Below are 21,419 nucleotides of genomic sequence, written 5' to 3'. Positions count from 1 at the left end.
TCTCTGCCTCTCTCTCTCTCTCTCTCTCTCTCTCTCTGTATCTCTCATGAATAAATAAATAAAATCTTTTTTAAAAAAAATCTAGTTATTTAATCTTTTCTAACTACAGTTTGATTTCGTTACTCTTCTCTTTTTTTCATTCACTTCTTCCATTATCTACATTTTTCATTTTTTTATTTCACTCTATTGAACATACATGTGTGTGTGTATGTATGTATGTATGTATGTGTCATATTATCTCTCCATCTCTATCTCAAATTCTTATTTCCAGAATTTGGCATTTCTGCCTACATTTTTTCCTATCTCTCAGCTTTTCTTTTTATTTTCCATCTTGTTTGCTTTTCTACTGGGTTTTAGACTAATTCATTCATAATAGCATCTGTCTTACTAATAAACTCTACAAAATGTCCTTTATTTCAAATATATTTCCTTAACATATCCACTTGGTTTTCCTAATTTTGTTAGGCATTTTTTTGTTATGTTTGAATTCTCAGAATAACTCATTGAAAGATTTGGCTTCCTGGAATATCCTGGGAATTATTATATTTTATTTATTTGGGAATTCTTGTATTTTAGAGTAATTACTTAGGTACCCAGCTATTTTACATGTTCTCCAGGCATTGTGGCCCTCTCACATAGTGTTATGACTCAAGGCCAAGTTTTTTTTTTTTAAGATTTTATTTATTTATTCATGAGAGATACACAGAGAGAGGCAGAAACACAGGCAGAGAGAGAAGCAGGCTCCCCACAGGGAGCCTGATGTGGGACTCCTTCTGGGACTGAGACCATGTCCTGAGCCAAAGGCATCCGCTCAACCACTGAGCCACCCAGGTTTCTCGAAGGCCAAGTTTTTAATTTAAGGAGACATCATGTCTTGTGAGTTATAAGCAGAACAGACTACTATTGGCAATGCCTTTCTGTTTCTGCCTCACAGAAAAGTTTCTCTGGTCAAGAATTCAACCTTAAAACCTATGAAAAAACAACACTAGGAAAGGCAATCTTTTTTGGTGACAATCAAAATCCATACGGTTCGTGAAGAGAGCAAGTGTAGGAATTAATGTAATAAGCTGCCTGGCCAGCCTGCAGGGATATATTTTAAAATTCAGCCTTTCTAAACAATTATAAATGTATTCACACCAAATTTAAGATATCCAAGATATAGGAAGCAAACACTGACAGAATTTTAAAAAATTATTCTGAATTTTAGATAGTTGGTCATTAGTGTTTTAAAAAGGAATAAAATACCTTTGGCCAAGTAAATCAATCAGGCTCATACATTAACAGGTCCAACTGTTCAAAGAGCATAAAGATGAAGAAAATTCCCATCCTTGCACAATGGAAAGAGATAAGATATGAAAGAATCTTTTTTTTTTTTTTTTTTTTTTTTACTATTTTATTTATTCATGAGAGGTACACAAGAGAGACTGAGACATAGGCAGAGGGAGAAGCAGCCTCCATGCAGGGAGCCCAATGTGGGACTCAATCCTGGGACTTCAGGATCATGCCCTGGGCCGAAGGTAGGTGCTCAACCCCTGAGCCACCCAGGCATCCCAGATATGAAGGATTCTGATGAGCTTACTGGAAGACCATGCGAACACTAGACTGCAGATATATCATGCAGGAATGAAGGAAAACAAAACCTTCAGCTGTTAATTCAGTTGGTATTTTGTGATTTTAATATATGTTTTCTCTGAATCCAGAGTCTATCCAATCACATATTAAGAGTCCTTTGGCTAGCCTCACAAGCCACTTGGGAAAGCATCCTTCTATTATGTGCAAAATCAATGTTAAAGATCATGAACTAGAAATTAAGGACCTGAAGAGAGTAGGGCAGAGTGCCTAGGATTTTGACTTACTGCTTTGTCCATCTTTATGCACACCCAAATATGCATCAGTGTGTGTATATATATGCATAATTACTCTTTACTAAGCACTTAATACTCATCTGTCAATGAACTCAACATTCTTCACAAAATATCTGTCTCATAACAACATTTATAAGACAGGACTGATTATCTTCATTTTATAAATGCAGAAATTATGTTCAGAGAGATTAATATTTCCATCTGAGGTCATTGCAATCTTATAAAAACCACTTTTGTACTTAGTACTTTTTTGTCCTTTTGCCTTCTGTGTGTTCTTGTATACCACTTCTTTCTGTATTTTTTTTTAATTTATTTTTTATTGGTGTTCAATTTACTAACATACAGAATAACCCCCAGTGCCCGTCACCCATTCACTCCCACCCCCCGCCCTCCTCCCCTTCTACCACCCCTAGTTCGTTTCCCAGAGTTAGCAGTCTTTACGTTCTGTCTCCCTTTCTGATATTTCCCACACATTTCTTCTCCCTTCCCTTATATTCCCTTTCACTATTATTTATATTCCCCAAATGAATGAGAACATATAATGTTTGTCCTTCTCCGACTGGCTTACTTCTTTCTGTATTTTTGATTCTATTTTCTGTGAATACATTTAGAGAGGGTCTATGAGTAGCAATTATTTTAAAGTTTTACATCTGAAAATTTTCTCCAACAACTGATAGACTAAATTTAAAAACTGAATTTAAACATTTTCTCTTTTATGAATGTGAAAGAGTTTCTCTATCCTCTTTATGCAGCTGCTGATGAGAGATCTACCATCCAGAGAAAGATTTTCATTATCTTGGAGTTCATTTGATTTGTGTGTTTTCCTACTCTTTGAGGGCTTCAAGACTTTCCCTTTATTATTGATGTTTTGAAATTTAGTATCTATTATTAAATTATAAAAAAATCTTTTAATCATTTTTGCTCAGCACTGCATATGCTTTTTCAAATTTTAGGCTCATATTTTTCTTCAGTTATGTATTTTTTCTTCTGCTACTGCTAAGAGTATGTCCATCCTCTTACACTTCACATACTCTTACACTTCTTACACTTTCTGGGGCTCCTTTATATACCATAGTTCTGAACTTTTTAAACACACAAATTTATTGTTTTGTTATTTTTCAATGATACCAAAGAGACCTATTCAGTGGCATGAGGATACAAATTCTATCTGATATGAAAAATTAGATAACAATTCATACTTGAACGTGTCTAGGTGTATGAGAAAACAGCATTCCACAGATATCTGCTTCCACCCTTAAAAACAAAAACCCCAGAGAAAAGTACAGAAGTGAGGAAAAAGCACATAGATTTGAGAAATTAATGCAAAGGACTGCTAGAAACTCCTTTGGAGTTCTAAGGCTACTCTATGTGCATGCAAGTGTGAGTGTGTGTGCATAAGTGTGCATAAACGGTGAGTGGTAAGGCTCAAGATTTGCATTTGGGAGATAAAGCAGTGCAAGGATACAAAAAAGAAAATGCATTTGGGGACAGTTTTTGCTTTTTGTTTTTGCTTTCTTGCATCTGGTCTTTGGACAATTATTACATGTTCTAGAGCCAAAAAATCACTCAGCCCTCCTGAGCATATGTGATGAGTATTCAAAAGCTATGCTGAAAAGAAAGACTGAATTTATTTTATTGTGGTAGAAAATATAATTTAGCATTTGAACCACTTTTAAGTAAATAATCAGTGGGATTACATATATTTATTAAATAAAGATCTTTCTAATCAAAATTTCTCAAAATTAAAATGGAGTGCCTTGTAAAACAGAGATATTATCACTAAGAATATTCTGGTATAGAAATTTCTGCTACACTCAGTTAATCTTTACACTTCTTCAAATGCCCTCTTCAGCCTCATTACATATCTTCAAGCCACTTTCCAGATTTTCTATTTTCTATAATATTAAGATGATGATTTCCTATAATATCAGCAAAAGACAAAGGATACCTAATGATTCTGAAAGTCAAGCTGACCCAAGTACAAACATTTGGAAACATCTTCACTCATCGTAGCAAGACATTAGCTATTTCTGTCTATCCTTGGTCTGTGCAGGCCGAGACAGGGAAAGCAATCTTGTTTACAGGACTGGGCAAAACTGTGGTAAGTAACTTCTCTTTTTGTAAAAGTACATTTAAAAAAACCTTTGTATTGTGATATAATACACACACTATAAAATTCACCCCAGATATCTTCATATTTGCAAGCTTTCTCTCAGAGAGATAAAATTCCATACGTTCTCCCAAATTTTGCATTACTTTACAGAAATGCTTCCTCTGCCTCATAAACTTTAGTAGTTTTCCTCTATAAGGGGTCAGCATTTTTAGGCTGTCCTGTATCTTGGGTTTTTTCTTTTCCCTTCATTCTCCCTCACTCAAGGAAACTTACTTGTCCTGTATATCTAGTTATCATGCCATGCAACATGCCGCTCTGGAGTGATCATAGCAAGTGTGGTGATTGACGAGATCAACATGAGAGAACTAGAAGGTGACTTGTATACATCTATCACGAGAAGGTTTCTATGTCTAACAATAGTGAAACAGTTGGCAATCAACTTACTCATTTAATCCAAGGAGAAGCAGTGTGAGTAAACAGTCACACCAGTTCAGATGAGAGATAAAAGTAAACAGGCTCATTAAGATAAAAATGGAAAATTGACTCATCCTTAAGTGTATACACATAAAAGTATCATGAAATTGACAAAATATTTTTGTCCTCAAAAAATAAAAATATTCCATGTAGCATATTTAGTAAGACACATGGAAAATCATATTTATTTTATTATGGCACTCCTTTATCTCATTCCTTATTTTTATAGAAAATCAAATATTTCCTAGTAATTACACACACACATTATTCAGTCTATATAGGTTCAAAGACAGTTCGTTATTAATGTGACCTTGAGAAAGCTGCTTAAACTCTGTTGCTCAGTTCTTTCTTCTACAAAATTGAGAACAAAAGTATACTTACCTGTAGGAATGTTACAATGATTGAATGAAGTACTACATGGAGAATACTTAGAATGATGACACCTGGCATTTATGTCAAGTCTCTATCTTCTATTATCTATCTATCTATCTCTCTATCTATCATCTATTATCTATCGATCCATCTGCCCACTCACACCCACACACGCCCACACATACACATACACACATGTTCTGATACATCTATCACTTTAAAATCTACTTATGGATTTTATAGCATACATGCAAACTAAAATAGAACTGTATATTCTTTGAAGATTCTGTGTATGAAGATGTATTATGCTTTTAAATCATTTTCAGTTATTTTTAAATCATTTTAAGTCATTCATTGGTTAGGTTACTGATCCACCTTAATGGTAAGAATCAGCATTTCTCTATGGATTTGTTATACAAATTTATGACAATCAAATTCTGTGCATGTCTCAGTGTTCTGTGCAGAGTCAGCTCCCTGTTTATTTCTGCAAAATTGAGAAGCTTATATACAGACACTACTGAACATCCACTAAGTTTTACTTAATCATATTAGGATAGTTGGTCCATGCCTTGTGGACATTTGGAAAGAGCTACTTTTGGAATCAGAAAGACCTGATTCTAATCTTGGGTCCAGAATTTGCTTCTTGGACTTCTGGAAAGTTACATGAACTCTCTTCATTGGATATTCTTTATTGGTCTTGTAGGAACACATAAATTCCTCATTTTCTTTGGAAGGCTATTAATGACAAAGTATGCTGGGCACAGAAAGGGCTGGGAAGCATCCAGTGACCTTGAACTTTTCTCCCCTTACATGCTCTCTTACAATTATGCATACACATATATTAAAGCACCTCACATTTTGTATTGCAATTACTCTTTCCTCCCAAGCCTGACAGAGGCAATCAAATAGTTTAGCAAAGCCTAAAATAATCTTTCATTTGCTTATTATTTAAGAAAAATTGATATGAAATATTCTCAAAACATAATTACCTGTTATGCTTACAAATGTAAAAGAAAATATACATTTAAATATTAAAATGTGCACAAATTTTTAATGAAAACTAGATGTCGATCTTCACTTTTGGTCCCTTAGATTCCTGATCTGTGAAAGACCAGAGAAATCTCCATGATTTCTTCAAGTCTCCAGGGCTTTTTCCTCACATTCTACTCTCTAAATATTCATGTTTTGCTCACCATGACATATCCCAAAACCCAATTCCTTCAGTGGTTTCAGCAAGAACAAATCCATGTAATACAATTCTTCAGCTCAGTGGCTTGAATAAAAATCTAGGAAACCGTAAAAAATTGTATAAATTTATTTTCAGGGGATTTGGTCTCTGACGGTGATGCAAAGTAACAAATCCTAATTAATCTCTGATTACTTCTCCCATGGCCTTCTTTCTGAGTTCTAAATGAGCTACATACCACTGAAGGTTGAATGGAACACCCAGCGCTCACTTCATGCCTTATCTCTTATCTTTTGTAGGTATATTTAATTGAATTTCAGATAAGTAGGGGAATCTTGCACTCGTTTCTCTTTACCCTACAATCTGTTTCACTGAAGCATGCTGTTAAGTCAGTCATGAACAAAGACCACCATTACACCCTTAGGCTTCGACGCATCGACTAATGTGGTTTAGCAATATCATGTAAAAATTCAGTTTAGCTTCTTGACTTCTCAGATCTAAGTTATTTCAATGAAGATAAAGGTCATCTAAAATTTCATCAAGCAACTTAAAACATATGTTTAATGGGAAGGAAAATATATCCATATGAATTTATAATGCATAAAAGATCATTTTTCTTTAATTATTTTATTATGGGGGACCCTTTATCTAAAGACAAAGGGCTTCTCTGCTGCATATATATTTTATTGCATCATCACAGCTGGTACTGCTTATGCCCTTCTTAAACATGAAGGCACACGTTCCATTTCCTTCAATTTTGAACCTGGAACAAAATAAGAAGATTAATTATTTACTGAACCTCATGAAACATAACTAAGCACAGCCTAAAATATGTAACTTTGGTGATCATGTTTCAAAATATGCAATGAAAAAAGAGTAGAGGGAGTGCAATGAACTGCTTGTCTCCTCTTCATCACCTCAGGAAGATGGTGGGGGAAGAAACAAACACCAAGGAACTTCGCTGCCATAACAACAAAGAATTCTGGAACTTAATATGGTTTTACAATGTAGTAAACATTGCAAATCACTTTGTGAAGGATTAGATTCTTCCTTTTGTACATAAGAATAAAAATAAATATATTTAGCCATTTAAAGATCATATACAGGGAAAGTATAACTGATATTTTTATTGACTCCTCCTCCTCCTGCACATATTTAAAAACTGATCTATCTTAAGGCTGAAGTAGATGTTCAATTATCCATTTTATGAAACCAGTAGCATAGTAATACTGAAATATGTTTTCTTTACTTGATGGACTATGAAAAATGTAAATAATCATAAAATATCTAGAAAATATTTTCTAAATTTCTATTTTAGGTCATATGAAACATATGCAATTGAAAATTCAAAATGAGGAAAAGAAAAAGAACGTTGAGTTATGATGGATTTCTAGTTCTATGGCAATTAAAATGCTTTTAGCAACTTCATTTTCTGGTGAACTTTGTATCACTCACTGGTGTACACTTTTCTTTTAGGGTACCTTCAAACTTTTATCCTGTTTATTTCCAAAATATATGTCTATTTCTGTGCCTAGGCATATCCTAGTGCCAATTTTTATGGGCTTAATTATGTCCTTTCCAAATTCATATGACCTAACCCCTAGTAGCTCAATCATATTAAGAGATGAAGTGTTTAGGGAGGTGATTAAGTTAAAATGAGATCTCTAGAGCTCTAATCCAACATTACTGGTGTCCTCATAAAAAGAAATTTGGATGAAATAGGCATGTACAAAGAGGGAGGACCATGTGAAGGCACAGAGGGAGAAGATGACTATCTACAAGACAAGGAGAGAAGCCTCAGAAGAAATAAACCCACCTGAAACCCTGATCTGGGATTTCTAGTCTCTAGAACTCTTGTGTACACTGTCTAGTCTACAATATTTGTTGCAGTTGCCACGACAACTAATATACCATCTTTACCCAACTTCTAGTTTTTACTTCTTCCTCATCTTTTTTTAAGTGGGACTGTATACAATATATAATAATCATATTAAACTGCCAATATTTTCTCTCTAGAAAATACTATGAGTATTAAGTTTGGTAGGCTGAAAGTTCAATTTATGTCATACTTTTTCTTATATTTTTCAAAGTTGGCTATATTATTATCCTCAAATCATTGTGTGTGTATTTTCACCTCAAACAATGATAACAGAAATTTCTCTATTATTAGAAAATCCTGCTATTTATCATGTCATATGCTTCATATAGTATGTAGCACAAAATGCCACAAAACTAGTACAGTTCCTATTTATAGTAGGTGCTAAATAAATTGCAGCTAGAGGTTCCCTCCATGGGACCTCAATATTCTTTATTTTGCCTTCTTCTCTCTGAAGTTGAAAAAGTTACATGTTTTAAAAACAAAAATGGAGGCAAGAAGTATAATTAAGTTCTCCAAGCTAAGGAACATAGAAAAGTTTGAAAATGTTAAATGAAGGTCATCTAGAGCATATGTTTTGTCTCTCACACTCAACCTCTTCCATTTCAGGACACCATTTTCAGGACACACTTTCAGTGTGGAAAGTGTAGGCTTGAATATACTCTCTCGGACTCCCCTATCAATGGTAGTCCACAGCAACAACAAACAAACAAACAGAAGCAAGTCCTCAAGTGGAAAGAGGCAAGGATCAAACTAGTTTTTGTTTAGTCTTGGATAAAAAGAACACCTGTGGTACACATGTAGTATATACAGTCCAACATACCATATAAAAGGAGATGTTTATATTTGATGCCAAACCCTCATAAGGGCTATATATTTGTCTGAAGGTTCTCTTGGGCATCTATATATTGACAGTCTTTTTGGGAGATAATGTGGAGGAAACTATAGAGGTAGCTGATTATAGACTTAGAATCTGTACCATGCTTAACACATTTAATAATAAATGTTATTAAGGCTTACCAATTGTTGAATGCATCTTCATTTGCCCACATCCAGGGTGTGCTTGCATTTAGCTTCTTTAGTCCAATCCAATATGAAGAAGGTCCCAGGTAAGGCATCAAAGATTCCTTTTATGAAACACAGGGTACTATAGTGGATGTCTCCTAGTTTTCTCATTCTCACTACCTCCAGTGCTATGGCCCTTCTTTGGGCCCATTATTCTCTTGCTAGGGTTATTGCAACAGCCTTCTACCATGGCACTCTGCTTTCATATTTACCACTCACTAACTCATCACAGTAAAGAAAATGATTCCTTTAAAATTTATCTCAGATCATGTTACACTTTTATGTTCTGCAATATCTCCCTATTTTACTTAAAGGAAAACCAAAGTATTTACTATAGCCTCCAAAACCCTAACCATCTGCATCCCTCACTTGCTCTCACACTCTAGGCACATTGGCTGGTTTTTATTTTTTCTATTCCTTAAATATTCCAGGCATATACCTACCTTACGGTCCATCTTCTACATGTTTCTTCTTCCTGGGAAGCTTATCCCCCAGATATTCATTCCTCAGACTAACTCTCTTTTCCACTTTACAGTTTTGCTTAGTATCATTATCTCAATGAGAAAAGATTATCTAGCTTGCAGCCTACCCACTTAGAGACTCAATATCACTTATGTATCTCTATATCATACATATATTTTATTTATGTATATAAATATGCATATATACATATATCAAAATTTACTAACTTCTCATGTACTATGTAATTTACATACATTTATTATGATTATTTTTCATTCCCTGTCTCTTCCTTTGGGATGCAAGCTTCATAAAGGCAAAATCTTTGTTTTGTTGACTGATAGATCACACCCTTGAAGTATACCTGTCATAGAATAGCTACTTAATAAATTAAATGAGATTTATATTGCAAAGGAGAAATCTAACCACTTCATTCTTGGAGTTGAATATGGCCAGAGATCCACGATAGGCTATGCAGTTTGCTTGGCCATCTATCCAAGTTTTTTCATATTCAGATTGAAAGAAGCAATTATTACGGATTTGGTTCCAGCCTTTTGGACATATAGTTTCATCCTCAGAGCATGTATTGTCTTCAAATATCTTTGGATTTTTAACTAAAATTAACACAGTGGTGGAAAAAAATGAAGAAAGTGTAAGAGAAAGGATGAGTCTTAACCCTCAGAATAAAAGATATATTTCAGATTGAGGAAATATATTTTACTTCCATATTCAATTTAAATTATTTAACTTCAAAAGTCAACTCAGAAGAAGAAAAGATCAAGAACATAGCATGAAAGAAATCAGCATTGAAGAATGCAGGTGTATGCATTATTTAAGATAGCAATAGTGGACAAACAAACAAAGAAACTCAATCATCTCTAGCCAGTTTCTGCCCATTTATTTATAATACTGGGATTTTCTCTATTCATTTATTTCTTTTCCTATAATTTGCTGAAGTGCCTGGGACATGTCTCAATGTACATAAACCAATTGTCTATACACGTAACATTAGAGGACTGGCTTCCTATTGCTGGCTTAATTGAGACTAGATTGTCTTTCAAGAACAGCTTCCCCCCCCACCCCCCAAAAAAGAATAGCTTTCCCTCAGAAGTTAAGGTTGTTGCTTTGTTTTTAAACACAAAACAATGCAAGGAAAAATATTTGGAATTTTACTACCTTTCTACTATCCACTTTTTATTTTCCAACTTATTGCATGCAACTAGTTAGATGAAGTTACTTGGTAAGGTATAGCCCTGAGAAAAACAAGGCTCACCAAAAGGACACCTCTTCACAGTTGAAATAAATTACTGCTTCATAGTCAAGCCTATGAATAAGAGAATTTTCAAACAAGACAAGAAACCAGCGGTGTAGGACAATTCATATGAGCCCTGGTATTAAAGCCAAGTGGAAAAATCGGGTCACCAAAATTACCTGTAAGTTCAAAATAATTTTAAAGTTTCAAGTTTAAATAAATAGCTAATATAGTACAAAACTCAAGTGCTTGGTTCAGAACCTGGGTTACCAGAAAACTCAAGTTTTATCATTCATTCACTAATTCATTCATTCATCAACTACCAGTTGAGCTTCTATCATGTACCAGATATTTCTGTATGTCTAGGAATACAATAGTGTACATAACATACAAAAAATCCTTGCTTTTATGGGACTCACATATCTACTAAATTATATAGTTTGCTATAAAATATATTAGAGTAAAGGAGGTTAGGATTACTGGTGGAAAGAATTGCAATTTTAATGCAGTCGTCAGGATAGGATTTAACCAGAGGGTAATTTTACTAAACACTTGAAGGAGGTAGGCTAACGAGGGATATGCATGTATAGGGGAAGATCATCCCCAGCAAAGAGAAGAAACTGTACAAAGGCCAAGGTGAAATGCCTGGCTTTTCTCAAAATTGTGAGGATGCTTGTATGACTGAAGAAGACTGAGTGAAGGGAAAAGTAATAGGGGATAAAATCACAAAGGTAATTGGGTGAGTGAATCCAACAGAGTCTTGTGGACCGCTGGCAAGATTTTGGCATCATGCCAAGGAATGAAAAACTATTGCAGTATTTTAAGCATGTCTGATTTGGTTTTGAAAATTTGTTTAAAACATATTCTAGAAGTGTACTGTCCAGTAATTTAGCCACTAGCGACACACGGCCATTGATCATTTGAAATATGGCTAATCCAACTCTAAATGTCCTGTAAGTATAAAATACACACTTAATATCAAAAACTTTTTTAAAAGTGCAAAATTTTTAAAAATATCATTGATACATGGTAAAATGTTAACCTAAAATTGTCAGGAGGCAATAATTAAGCAAAAACATTTTTTTAAAGCAAAGAATTGCAATTCAGGGTATATAGATTTGAGTAGCAATCCAAATAGCATCCGACTAGGGAGCAAAAGTCAGGGGATTTTAAAGACAAAAAAAGGAATGTTTGTATATATTGTTTACAAAGAATTTTAATTGGTGCTGGTAGCAGAAAACTACTCTTGGCTAAGCATAATTGGTGGCTAAAGCTTTCAATGAGCAGAAGTCTGTAACTGTAGCAAGTTGCAGGAGTTTTTGCAGAGTCCTTGGAATATTTGGGGTTAGGCCCAGCTCAAAAGTTCAGGAGGACATATGTAAAGGCCCACCTTCTTAATGACCTCCTGGATACATTTTAAAACACCTTGACATAAAAGATTCCGTTTTATTTTACTTTTCACACTGGGTTAAATGAAAAATGCAATGAAAACTATTTCATTTGCGTTTTACTTTTTCAGTGCAGCTTCTAAAATATAAATTACATTTGTGGCTCACATTTTTTCACGGGACAACTTTGCTATAAGAGGTAAAGGGCAGAAGAAGGAAGAACATTTAGAAAAGAAGATGTTGGCTAGGTACAAGATGATAGCAGAAGTAGTGAAAAGTACACAAATTCTATTATATTTTGAAAGACCAGGAAGAATTTGCTGATTATTTGGGGGAATATGGGAGGGAGGAAAAAAAAAGAGTCAAATACGACTATAAGGTTTGTTTAAAAATTAGAAAGACAAAGTTGCTATTTTTTGAAATAAGGAAGATCACAGATAGAAGGGGTTGTGTGAGAGAGAGACAGACTAAGATTTTAGCTGGGACAATGTTAAGTGAGAAGTTTATTAGACAGTCCACTCGGTGGATTTAAAAATTTGGAATCCAGAGAAGAGACCCAGATTGGAGATATGTATTTGGAGGTCATCAGAATTTATGTGACTAAGTTGTAAGTATAGTATGGTTCAGATTGCCAAAGGTGCAAGCGTAGATAAAGAAGGGATCTGTTCAGAGACTGAGCCCCAGGGCACCCCAAAATTAAGATGTCAGGGATAAATGAAAGAATAAGCAAATGAAAACTGGGAGAAGCAATAAGTTAGGAAGAAAGCAAACCATGGGAGAATGGTGTCTTGGAAGACAAATGAATAAATTATTTCCAGGAGGAGAGACTGCTGGATGCTGCAAAGAAGTCAAATAAGAGGAAAACTGAGAATCGAATGTATTTAGCAATGCAGAAGTTGCCAATGAGCTTGAAAGACAAATTCAGCAGAAGAAAAAGGAAGTGGAGCCTGACCAGAGTAAATTTAACAGAAAACGGGAAGACAGAACAACTTAGCAAAAATTTTTTTCAAGGGTGTTGCTGTAACGAAGGAAAAAGAAAGAAATTGGTAGCTAAAGAGTGAAGACTAATGAATTTTTTTAAGGTAGGAGAGAGAGATGTCACCATAATGTATCCCCATTGCTGATGGGGATGTTGCAGGTGTGGGTGAAAAAGCTATAATGTAGGAGAGAGAGAGAGGAATATTATAGTCATATAGCTGATTGGGTGAGAAGCTACAGAAACTAGTGTAGAACATGAATGCTCACTCTACAGTACCAAGATTCTAGACAGAGTATATGGGTAGGGATAAAGGTAAGAAAGTAGTCATGGTCATGAGAGAATTGGGAAGTTTTCTTATAATTTCTATAATTATTATAATTTATGAGGTAAAATGGAAAGCAAAAATATAGACTTGAGAGTGAAGATGAAGAAAGAGCCATTAAAGTCTGGAAAAAAAGAAGAAAGTATAAACTAATTATCTATGGACATAAGATAATTAATGCTGTAAGGGAAAGGTGATACAACTGCTAATCCTCACCCACTTCTTTTGAACTCTATCACATTTACACTTGATAGGATTCTGACACTCATGTTCTTTCTCTCATCTAAGGCATTCTCTCATAAATGCCTGCTTGACTTTAAGGTTCAGGACAAATACCTTTTTCTTCCCAAAGTCTTGCTTGACTACCAAAAGCAGACTTATAATCTCCTCTTCTTCTTCATATTGAACATTCTTCTATTTAGCAATTATTTTATTGTTAGTATTTGCTTACATGCTTGTTTCTTCCATCAAAGATTAATTCCTTTCAGTCCAATATCCCTCCTCATTTTTTTTTAAAATTTCGGTGGCATCATTTCCTGGTACTATGCCTAAAGTTCAATAGATATTAACAGAGTAATCTTTCTATAGGGCATCTGGTAGAGTATGTGACTCTTCATCTGAGGGTTGGAAATTGGAGCCCCACATTGGGGTGTAGAGATGACTTTAATAAATAGATAAATACACTTAAGAAAAGAATAATCTTTATAGAAGGCAAAGCAGATGACTAGGTTAGAAAAGCAATTAGATGCTCTGGCTGGGAGAATGCTTTCTGATTCCAATTGTTCAATGTTAGGGAAGAAGAGGCTAGTCAGTGGTATCAGACTGAAGCAATGATAATACAGTTTACATATTTTTAGCAGAAATTGTTTACTTACATTTTCTAGGAAATCCTAACATTGCCCAAAGAAGAAAAACAATGCCTCCACATATCATACTTGACATGACTAGCATTTTCTTCGTTATTATACCTAAGGAAGATTCATGTCATTGTTTATATTCTATAGAAAAGCAACAAGCAAGGAAACAGAAAACTCAAGTAAAATTTACCTTTTTCTCTATCTTCTATATGTGCTACTCTTCACAATACAGCAATTAATATCAGAAGAGTGAGAAAGGGTTTTCAGAGCTAATTTCTCAGCAGCAAGTCTCAAAAGTGCTTTGGCTCCACTTTTTAGAGCCATTTCTGATAACTACTTTACTTACTCAATCTTCTTGCCTTGGATCCAGAACAGAAAACCAAACTTCATCCTGGTATTTTTTATTGCTGCCTCTTCCAAGGGGGAAAAATCAGGTGGAGAGGGGTGGATCCACCATTTCTTTGAAGTCTTTTTTTTCATTAATGAAATGATGGCCCTTTTTATTTAAAGGCCAGATTATGAACAATCAAAGAACACAAGCTGAGAATCAAGAAAAGAAGCTAGGATAATCACGGGAGGCTCAGTTCTTATACCCGAGGGCAAGATCTGTGGCCCCCCTTACCTGGCCTCTTGACCTCCTGCTCCACAACCTCCACCCCATCCGTATTTTCAATCGCTTCGCCTTCCATCTCCAAGGCTCATGGAAAAGGCTGTTGGGCTAGGAGGCTGGAACAGTAACGGCTTGCAGGCAAGCACCAACTGCTACCCTTTTACCGGGGGCGTGGGCTCAACAGCCTGGGATTGGCTGGACCGCCGAGAGGACTCTGAGAATTCAGTCTCTGATTAGCTCCTTACCTCCCACCTGCTAACTCTCCTGAACAGGAAGAGTCCCATACTCCTCATTTGGGGTGCCTTTATATAGTCTCCCTAAAAATCACAAATAAAGTTTTACAACATATTGTAACCTGTGCATGTTTGCCAGAACCACAAGGTGACTTTTCTCCCGACTTTTTAAAATACATTTTTTTTTTCTATTCTTCTTAATTTTTAAGTTCTAAGTTTACCTGTGGACTGCTTAGGAAAATTTGATATAAAGAAACATGTTTTTACATATTTTCATAGTATTTGAATGAAAGTTTGTTTCATATACAGGTAGTCCTCCCTTTGCACAGTGGAATAGGATGATAAAAATGACACAGAAGCTAAAATGATGCCATACTATTTTAATAATCAGAGGGGAAAATTATTATTGTTCCTGGACTTAAAATTTTTAAAAAATATTCAAAACCCTGTTAATCTCCCTCAAAAACATACAGGGGATAAAAAATACTATAAAACTATTTTTAAGAACATTGTACTTAAAACATCAGAAACACTGAGAATTCAAATGCTTTTATTTTTTTAAAAAGCCTGAAAACTTACAAAAGGTACTTTAAAAATAAAACTGTACCACTGTCCTACACCATATATAAAAATATACTCAAATGGATTAAGGACCTAAATGTAAAACACAAAACCATAAAACTCCTAAAAGAAAGCGAAGATAGAGGGGGATCCCCGGGGGATCCCCTGCATGGCTCAGCGGTTTGGCGCCTGCCTTTGGCCCAGGGAGCGATCCTGGAATCCCGGGATCGAGTCCCACGTCGGGCTCCTGGCGTGGAGCCTGCTTCTCCGTCCTCCTGTGTCTCATGCCTCTCTCTTTCTCTCTCTACATCTATCATGAATAAATAAATAAATCTTAAAAAAAAAGCATAGATAGAATTTGATGGACATTAGTCTTACCAACGTTTTTCCAGATATGCCTTCTCAGGCAAGGGAAGCAAAGCAAATATAAACTATTTGCTACATCAAACTAAAAAGCTTTTGCACAGCAAAGGAATCCATCAACAAAATGAAAAGACAACCTACTGAATGGGAGAAGATAGTTGCAAATGTTATATCTGATAAAGGATTAATAACCAAAATATATGAAGAATTCATACAACTTAACACCAAAAAAGCCTAAATAATCATATTTTTAAATGGGCAAAGAATCTGAATAGATATTGCCAAAGAAGACACACAGATGTCCAAGAGACACATGAAAAGAGGCCCAATGTCACTAATCATCAGGAAAATGCAAATCAAAACCATAATGAGATATCAGCTTACACCTGTCAGAATGGCTAGTATTGAACAGACAAGAAATAACAAATGTTGATAAGAATGTAGAGAAAAAGGAACTTTCATGAACTGTTGGTGGGAATGTAAATTGGTGTAACTACTGTGGAAAACAGTTTGGAAGATCCTCAAAAAATTAAAAATAGAAATATACAATCCAGTAATTCCATTGTTGGGTATTTATGCAAAGAATGAAAATACTAATTTGAAAAGTTATGTGCACAGCTATGTTCACTGCAGTTTTATTTATAATAGCCAAGATATGGAAGCAACTTAAATGTCCATTGATAGATGAATGGATAATGAAGATATAGCATATACACAATAGAAAATTACTTAGCCATAAAAATGATGAAATCTTGCCATTTGTGACAACATGAATGGACCTAGAAGGTATTATTCTGAATGAAATAAGAATGACAAAGATAAATACCATATGATTTCACTTATATGTGGAATCTAAAACAAAAACAGACTCATAAATATAATAAACTGAGGTTCCAGGGTAAAGGCGGATGGAGAATACTAATGGTGAAGTTTACAAACTTCTACTTGTAAAACCAATAAGTCACAGGGATGAAAAGTAAAGCATAGGGAATATGGTCAGTAATATTAAAATAACTTGGTATGGTGACACATGGTAATTACACTTACTGTGGTGAGCATTGGGTAATGCGTAGAATTGTCAAATTACTATATTGTACACCTGAAACTAGTATAATATTGTATATCAACTATACTTCAATACATTTTTTTAATTAAAAAGACCGGAGTACTTTGAGCAGCCTTGCTTCTTGCTGTGTAATATGGAGCCAGTATCTTTTCTATGCTTTCTTAAACTTTCATACTTCTAAGTTTGAATGGGCTTTCAACATTTTATTTTTTTGCATTTGGAATGTCATGAAATATCTCTGAGAATCCCTTTTATATAAAATTTTTATGGATATAATTTCTCTGGGACATCTCCATCTTTTTCATCACAACCATGTCCCTTGTTTTTGTAGAATATTGCTTTCAAAATTCCTCTGACTACATATCTACAATCTGTCCAAAAGTAGAAGTAACATGTTCATGACAATCTATTTCTTTCTACTTGTCTTTCTATTTTCTATTTGACTTTGACTTTCAGCATTACTGCTTTTTGTTGCTTTGCTGCATTTTCATAATTGACTAGCTAGTTCCCTCTTTTGCTTAAATTTTGTAAAATATCAAATAATTTATCACTGTGAGATGAAGAGGTAACATAAGTTTATACTTAACTAAAGACAGATGCACACTAATCAATCATTGACAGACTTACAAGGACATGACATGACTGGTCATTGTTCACAATGCGTATCTGTTTCACACATCGTGACTTGTAGGCTGAAAAACTAGCAGTGAAGCTTTTACTTTATACAATTAGAGTAAATACACTGTAAATATAAATATGCATAAGTATACTGTAAAACTAAAATTTGAGTTGGTGTCATTTAATTAAATCAGGACATCTGAAATTTGTGCAATCAGACCATAAAAAGTAATACACAATCACCCCTAATACATACAGACATTCTTTTGCAAAGGTACTTATAAAAATAAAAATATATACACATATATACATAAACATACATCATGTACATATATACTTTACACATATATTATGGACTGTGTACTTACAAAATTCATATGTTGAAACCCTACCTTCCTAATGTGATGGTATTAGGAAATGAAATTTTTGATAGGCAATTGGATTTTTTAAAAATATTTTATTTATTTATTCATGAGAGACACACAGAGACACAGGCAGAAGGAGAAGCAGGCTCCATGCAGGGAGCACGATGCAGGATTCGATCCTGGAACTCTGGGATCATGGCCTGAGCCAAAGGCAGACGCTCAACAGCTGAGCCATCCACACATCCCGGTAATTGGATTTAGATGAGATAATGGGGGGAGGAGCTTCCATAATGGAGTGTAGGTGTGTGTATCTCCCACCCATGTTTATTTTTGTCTACTCAATCTGGTGATTAGGGCATTAAGGATTTATTACTACAATGTAGACCCCCTGCTAAATATTAGTGGGAATGTAAAATGGTGCAAATGCTATGGAAAACAGTATGGTAGTCCTTCAAAAATTAAGCATTGCATTACTGCATGATCCAGTAATTCTATTCCTGGGTATATATTCTCAAAGAATTAAAAACAGGATTTTTAAGAGATATTTGCAAACCTCATAACAGCACTATTCACAATAGCCAAAAGGTGAAAGTATCCCAAGGATCTGTTGATGAGTGAATTAATAAAATGTGACTTACACATACAGTGGAATATTCTTCATCTTTAAAAAGGCAGAAAATTCTGACAACATGGATGAGTCTTGAGGACATAATGCTAAGTGAAATAAGCCAGTAATGAAAAAACAAACACTTTATGACTCCACTTATATGAGGGTACTAGACTAGTCCAATTCAAAGAGACAACAGTAGGATGATAGCCAGGTACGGGGGGAAAGTTGTTTCTCAAGGAGTATAAAGTTCAGTTTTGCAACATGAAAAGAGTTTTTGAGACTGGTTGCTCAACAATGTAACTGTACTTAACACTCCTAAACTGTACACTTCAAAATAGTTAAGATGGGAAAAGCATTCCAGTGTATAAATACACATGCTTCAGTTTTGTACTATTTTACTTCACTTGCTGTGACAGCCTGGATTTAGAAGTTTGTGCCATGAGGTTTCTTTTCCTAACAAACTGACCTGGAAAACATATCAGTGGCTATGCACTTGCTTCATTCAGTCAGCTTTCTGTGACTTATGAAGGCCAGAGTCCAAAGTATTAGCAGCAAGCCATTCTGTAAACACAATGAATTTCCTGACGCCTTTCAGTCGCCTGGAAAATATTAACTGGGCACCTAAATACTTGATAAATATGAAGAAAAAACATGAAATGAAGTAATGTAGGGGTCAACTGATATGTGTGCAGAGGGGTAGGGAGAACATATGTCAGGGTGGGTGGTCAGGATAAACCTTCCTTCTCACTGAAGAGTTTTTGCAGCCTATATATATATATATATATATATATATATATATATATATATATATATTTGTTCCTGTTTTTCTAGTCAACCTCCCCTTAGGTTTATGTATAGGGTGACCAACCAGATTTAGCAAATTAAAATATAGAATTCCCAGTCAAATTTGAATTTCAGATCAACAACAAATATTGCAAATGCAACAAATGAAAATGTTGCATGAGGCATACTTACTTTGAAAAAAAAAAACACTTTTAATCAGAGTTTCAAAATTAACTAGAGGTATTGCATTTTATCTGACATCCCTACTTAGGTCACAAGATTTTGTCTTATCTTTTAAGTTGATAAGAGCTCCAGGGGCTTGGTTTGGGGTTTTTCTCAGTCCTCTGCTTTTGCCTATCAGAGAGCCCTTAGGGACAGAGGGTAGGAGAGGACTATGCAGCAAAGGAAAGATGGATTGCTACCCTTTCAAGGGCAGAAAGGACTCGTGAAAGGGAAAATGGGAAAAGTGGGAAAAGACAACATAGGACCCGAAGAATTGAGTGCAGGCTGTTTATTTGAAGGGTAACAGAAACAGTGAAGAAACATGGAGATGTGAAACAGGATGTGTGTCAAGCAAGCACCCACTGTGAATAACCAGAGTTCCGTTTAGCAAAGCACATCTGATAGGCAGTGTAAATACTATCAGGATACTTTTCAGTCTTTTCCTCAGTAATATAAAAACGTTTCTGTTTCATTTCCAACTTAATGAATCCACTAGTGGCCTGAGAGGAAGAATTTTATTCCATAGGGAGGCATTTCCAGGTGGGACTTCATGTCTTTTGTACAGTGACTACTGTTCATCTCTCCAATCCTTCATCATTCTCAAACATTCAGCATTGGGTGAGGTCTGTAACGTGTCTGTAAGTGGATGTGTTGCACGCTGTGTCTGCAGCAATTAGGGGTTCTATGCTCTCATATAAACCCACACTCTGCCTTTAACAACTGGTTAAAAGCTTTACCCTATTTTTTTTATAATAGTTTATATGAGTTGCTTTTTTACCCCAAGTAGGCAAGCCCTGTCTCTTTCCTTAAGTGTTAGCTTAGTTGGCTGCCCCATGACCTCAGACCTCTGAGGAATTTAAGAGAAGTTATGAATTTGCAGATTATCCAGGTTTATTCTGCTGTAAAAGCAGGAGTGACATACTTTCTCATTTTCTACATGCTGAAGGTAATGGAGTCTCTCCCTGCAGTGGCTGTTGTCCCAGTGATTCAGCCTTATAACCTTCATAGGTTGAAGTGTTCGCTCAACTGCAATGGAATAAATATCAGCCACACTTTAGAATCAAGACAAGAATGAGATGAGAAGATTAACTCATCCAATATTGATTTGCTTCAGGTTTAGCCCCTGTAAGTCTCCGAAGTAACTAGCTACAGGAAAGCACTTAAGACATTCAATTTGGAGGGTGTACCTGAGTGAGGACTCACATGACAGGTTCTGACACAGCTTATGGTTACAGACATAAGGGGTGGGCTGGTGGTTTCTGTGGTGAAAATACCCAGGCAGCAGCATAGGGAAGAAGCAAGATTTCCCTGTGTTATAACATCATGACCAAAATTCTTAAAATATAGCCCTTCATAAAGCCAGCAAAGAAGCTGCTTATTCCCTAGCCATGTGTCTAAAACACCCAGAATTTCTTACCTGGAGGGGAGACTGGGTCTCTCAGTTGGTTAAGTGTCTGACTTTTGCTCAGGTCATGATCTCAGGGTCCTAAGACGGAGTCTCACCTGGAGCTGGCCTCAAGCCCTCAGTCTGGCTCCCTGCTCAGTGGGGGGTCTACTTGGGATTCTCTCTCTCCCTCTGCTTGTTCTCTTTCTATCTCTCTCTCAAATAAATAAATAAAATCTTTTTAAAAATTCTCCTACCTAGAGTTTGATACTCAAACTCCCAATTTCTGTGCATTACTCCATAGTGTGAAGGCTGAGAGGGAAGTTTAGTAACTGTTATTCCTTCTGCATCTATGATACTGTCTCTCACACATGTTGTTTCAGAAAAACTGGTATA

At 35.3% G+C, this 21,419-nt stretch overlaps 1 protein-coding gene across 3 annotated transcripts; it reads right to left on the bottom strand.

Moving 5' to 3' along the window:
- Positions 1–6,621: 6,621 nt before the first annotated feature.
- On the bottom strand, positions 6,622–14,994 carry LOC144297256 (C-type lectin domain family 2 member F-like). Of its 3 annotated transcripts, none has more exons than XM_077871106.1 (5): positions 14,831–14,994; positions 14,227–14,319; positions 9,837–10,024; positions 8,907–9,013; positions 6,622–6,773 (listed from the first exon to the last, which is right to left on the bottom strand). In XM_077871106.1, exons 1-5 carry the CDS (start codon positions 14,895–14,897, stop codon positions 6,659–6,661), a joined length of 570 nt encoding a protein of 189 aa, XP_077727232.1. In that variant the 5' UTR covers positions 14,898–14,994; the 3' UTR covers positions 6,622–6,658. The 3 variants fall into 3 exon arrangements, with proteins under 3 accessions (XP_077727232.1, XP_077727233.1, XP_077727234.1); XM_077871107.1 differs by lacking the exon at positions 14,831–14,994 and adding an exon at positions 14,399–14,534; XM_077871108.1 differs by lacking the exon at positions 14,227–14,319 and having other exon boundaries at positions 14,831–14,991.
- Between the last annotated feature and the right edge of the window lie 6,425 nt (positions 14,995–21,419).

The sequence above is a fragment of the Canis aureus genome, chromosome 25, assembly GCF_053574225.1.
Source record: "Canis aureus isolate CA01 chromosome 25, VMU_Caureus_v.1.0, whole genome shotgun sequence".
In the NCBI taxonomy this organism is placed as follows: Eukaryota; Metazoa; Chordata; class Mammalia; order Carnivora; family Canidae; genus Canis; species Canis aureus.
Note: the sequence above shows the minus strand (reverse complement) of the source record. Positions and strands in the feature narration are given on the sequence as shown.

What these genes read in the sequence shown, in the direction of transcription:
- LOC144297256 (XM_077871106.1), bottom strand. Translation starts at nt 14,897, where the DNA reads ATGGAAGGCGAAGCGATTGAAAATACGGATGGGGTGGAGGTTGTGGAG. An exon ending in GTTAGGATTTCCTAGAAAAT is followed by an intron (nt 10,025 to 14,226) that starts GTAAGTAAACAA and finishes TGTTAATTTTAG; the next exon opens with TTAAAAATCCAAAGATATTT. An exon ending in GAAGATGCATTCAACAATTG is followed by an intron (nt 6,774 to 8,906) that starts GTAAGCCTTAAT and finishes ATTTTGTTCCAG; the next exon opens with GTTCAAAATTGAAGGAAATG.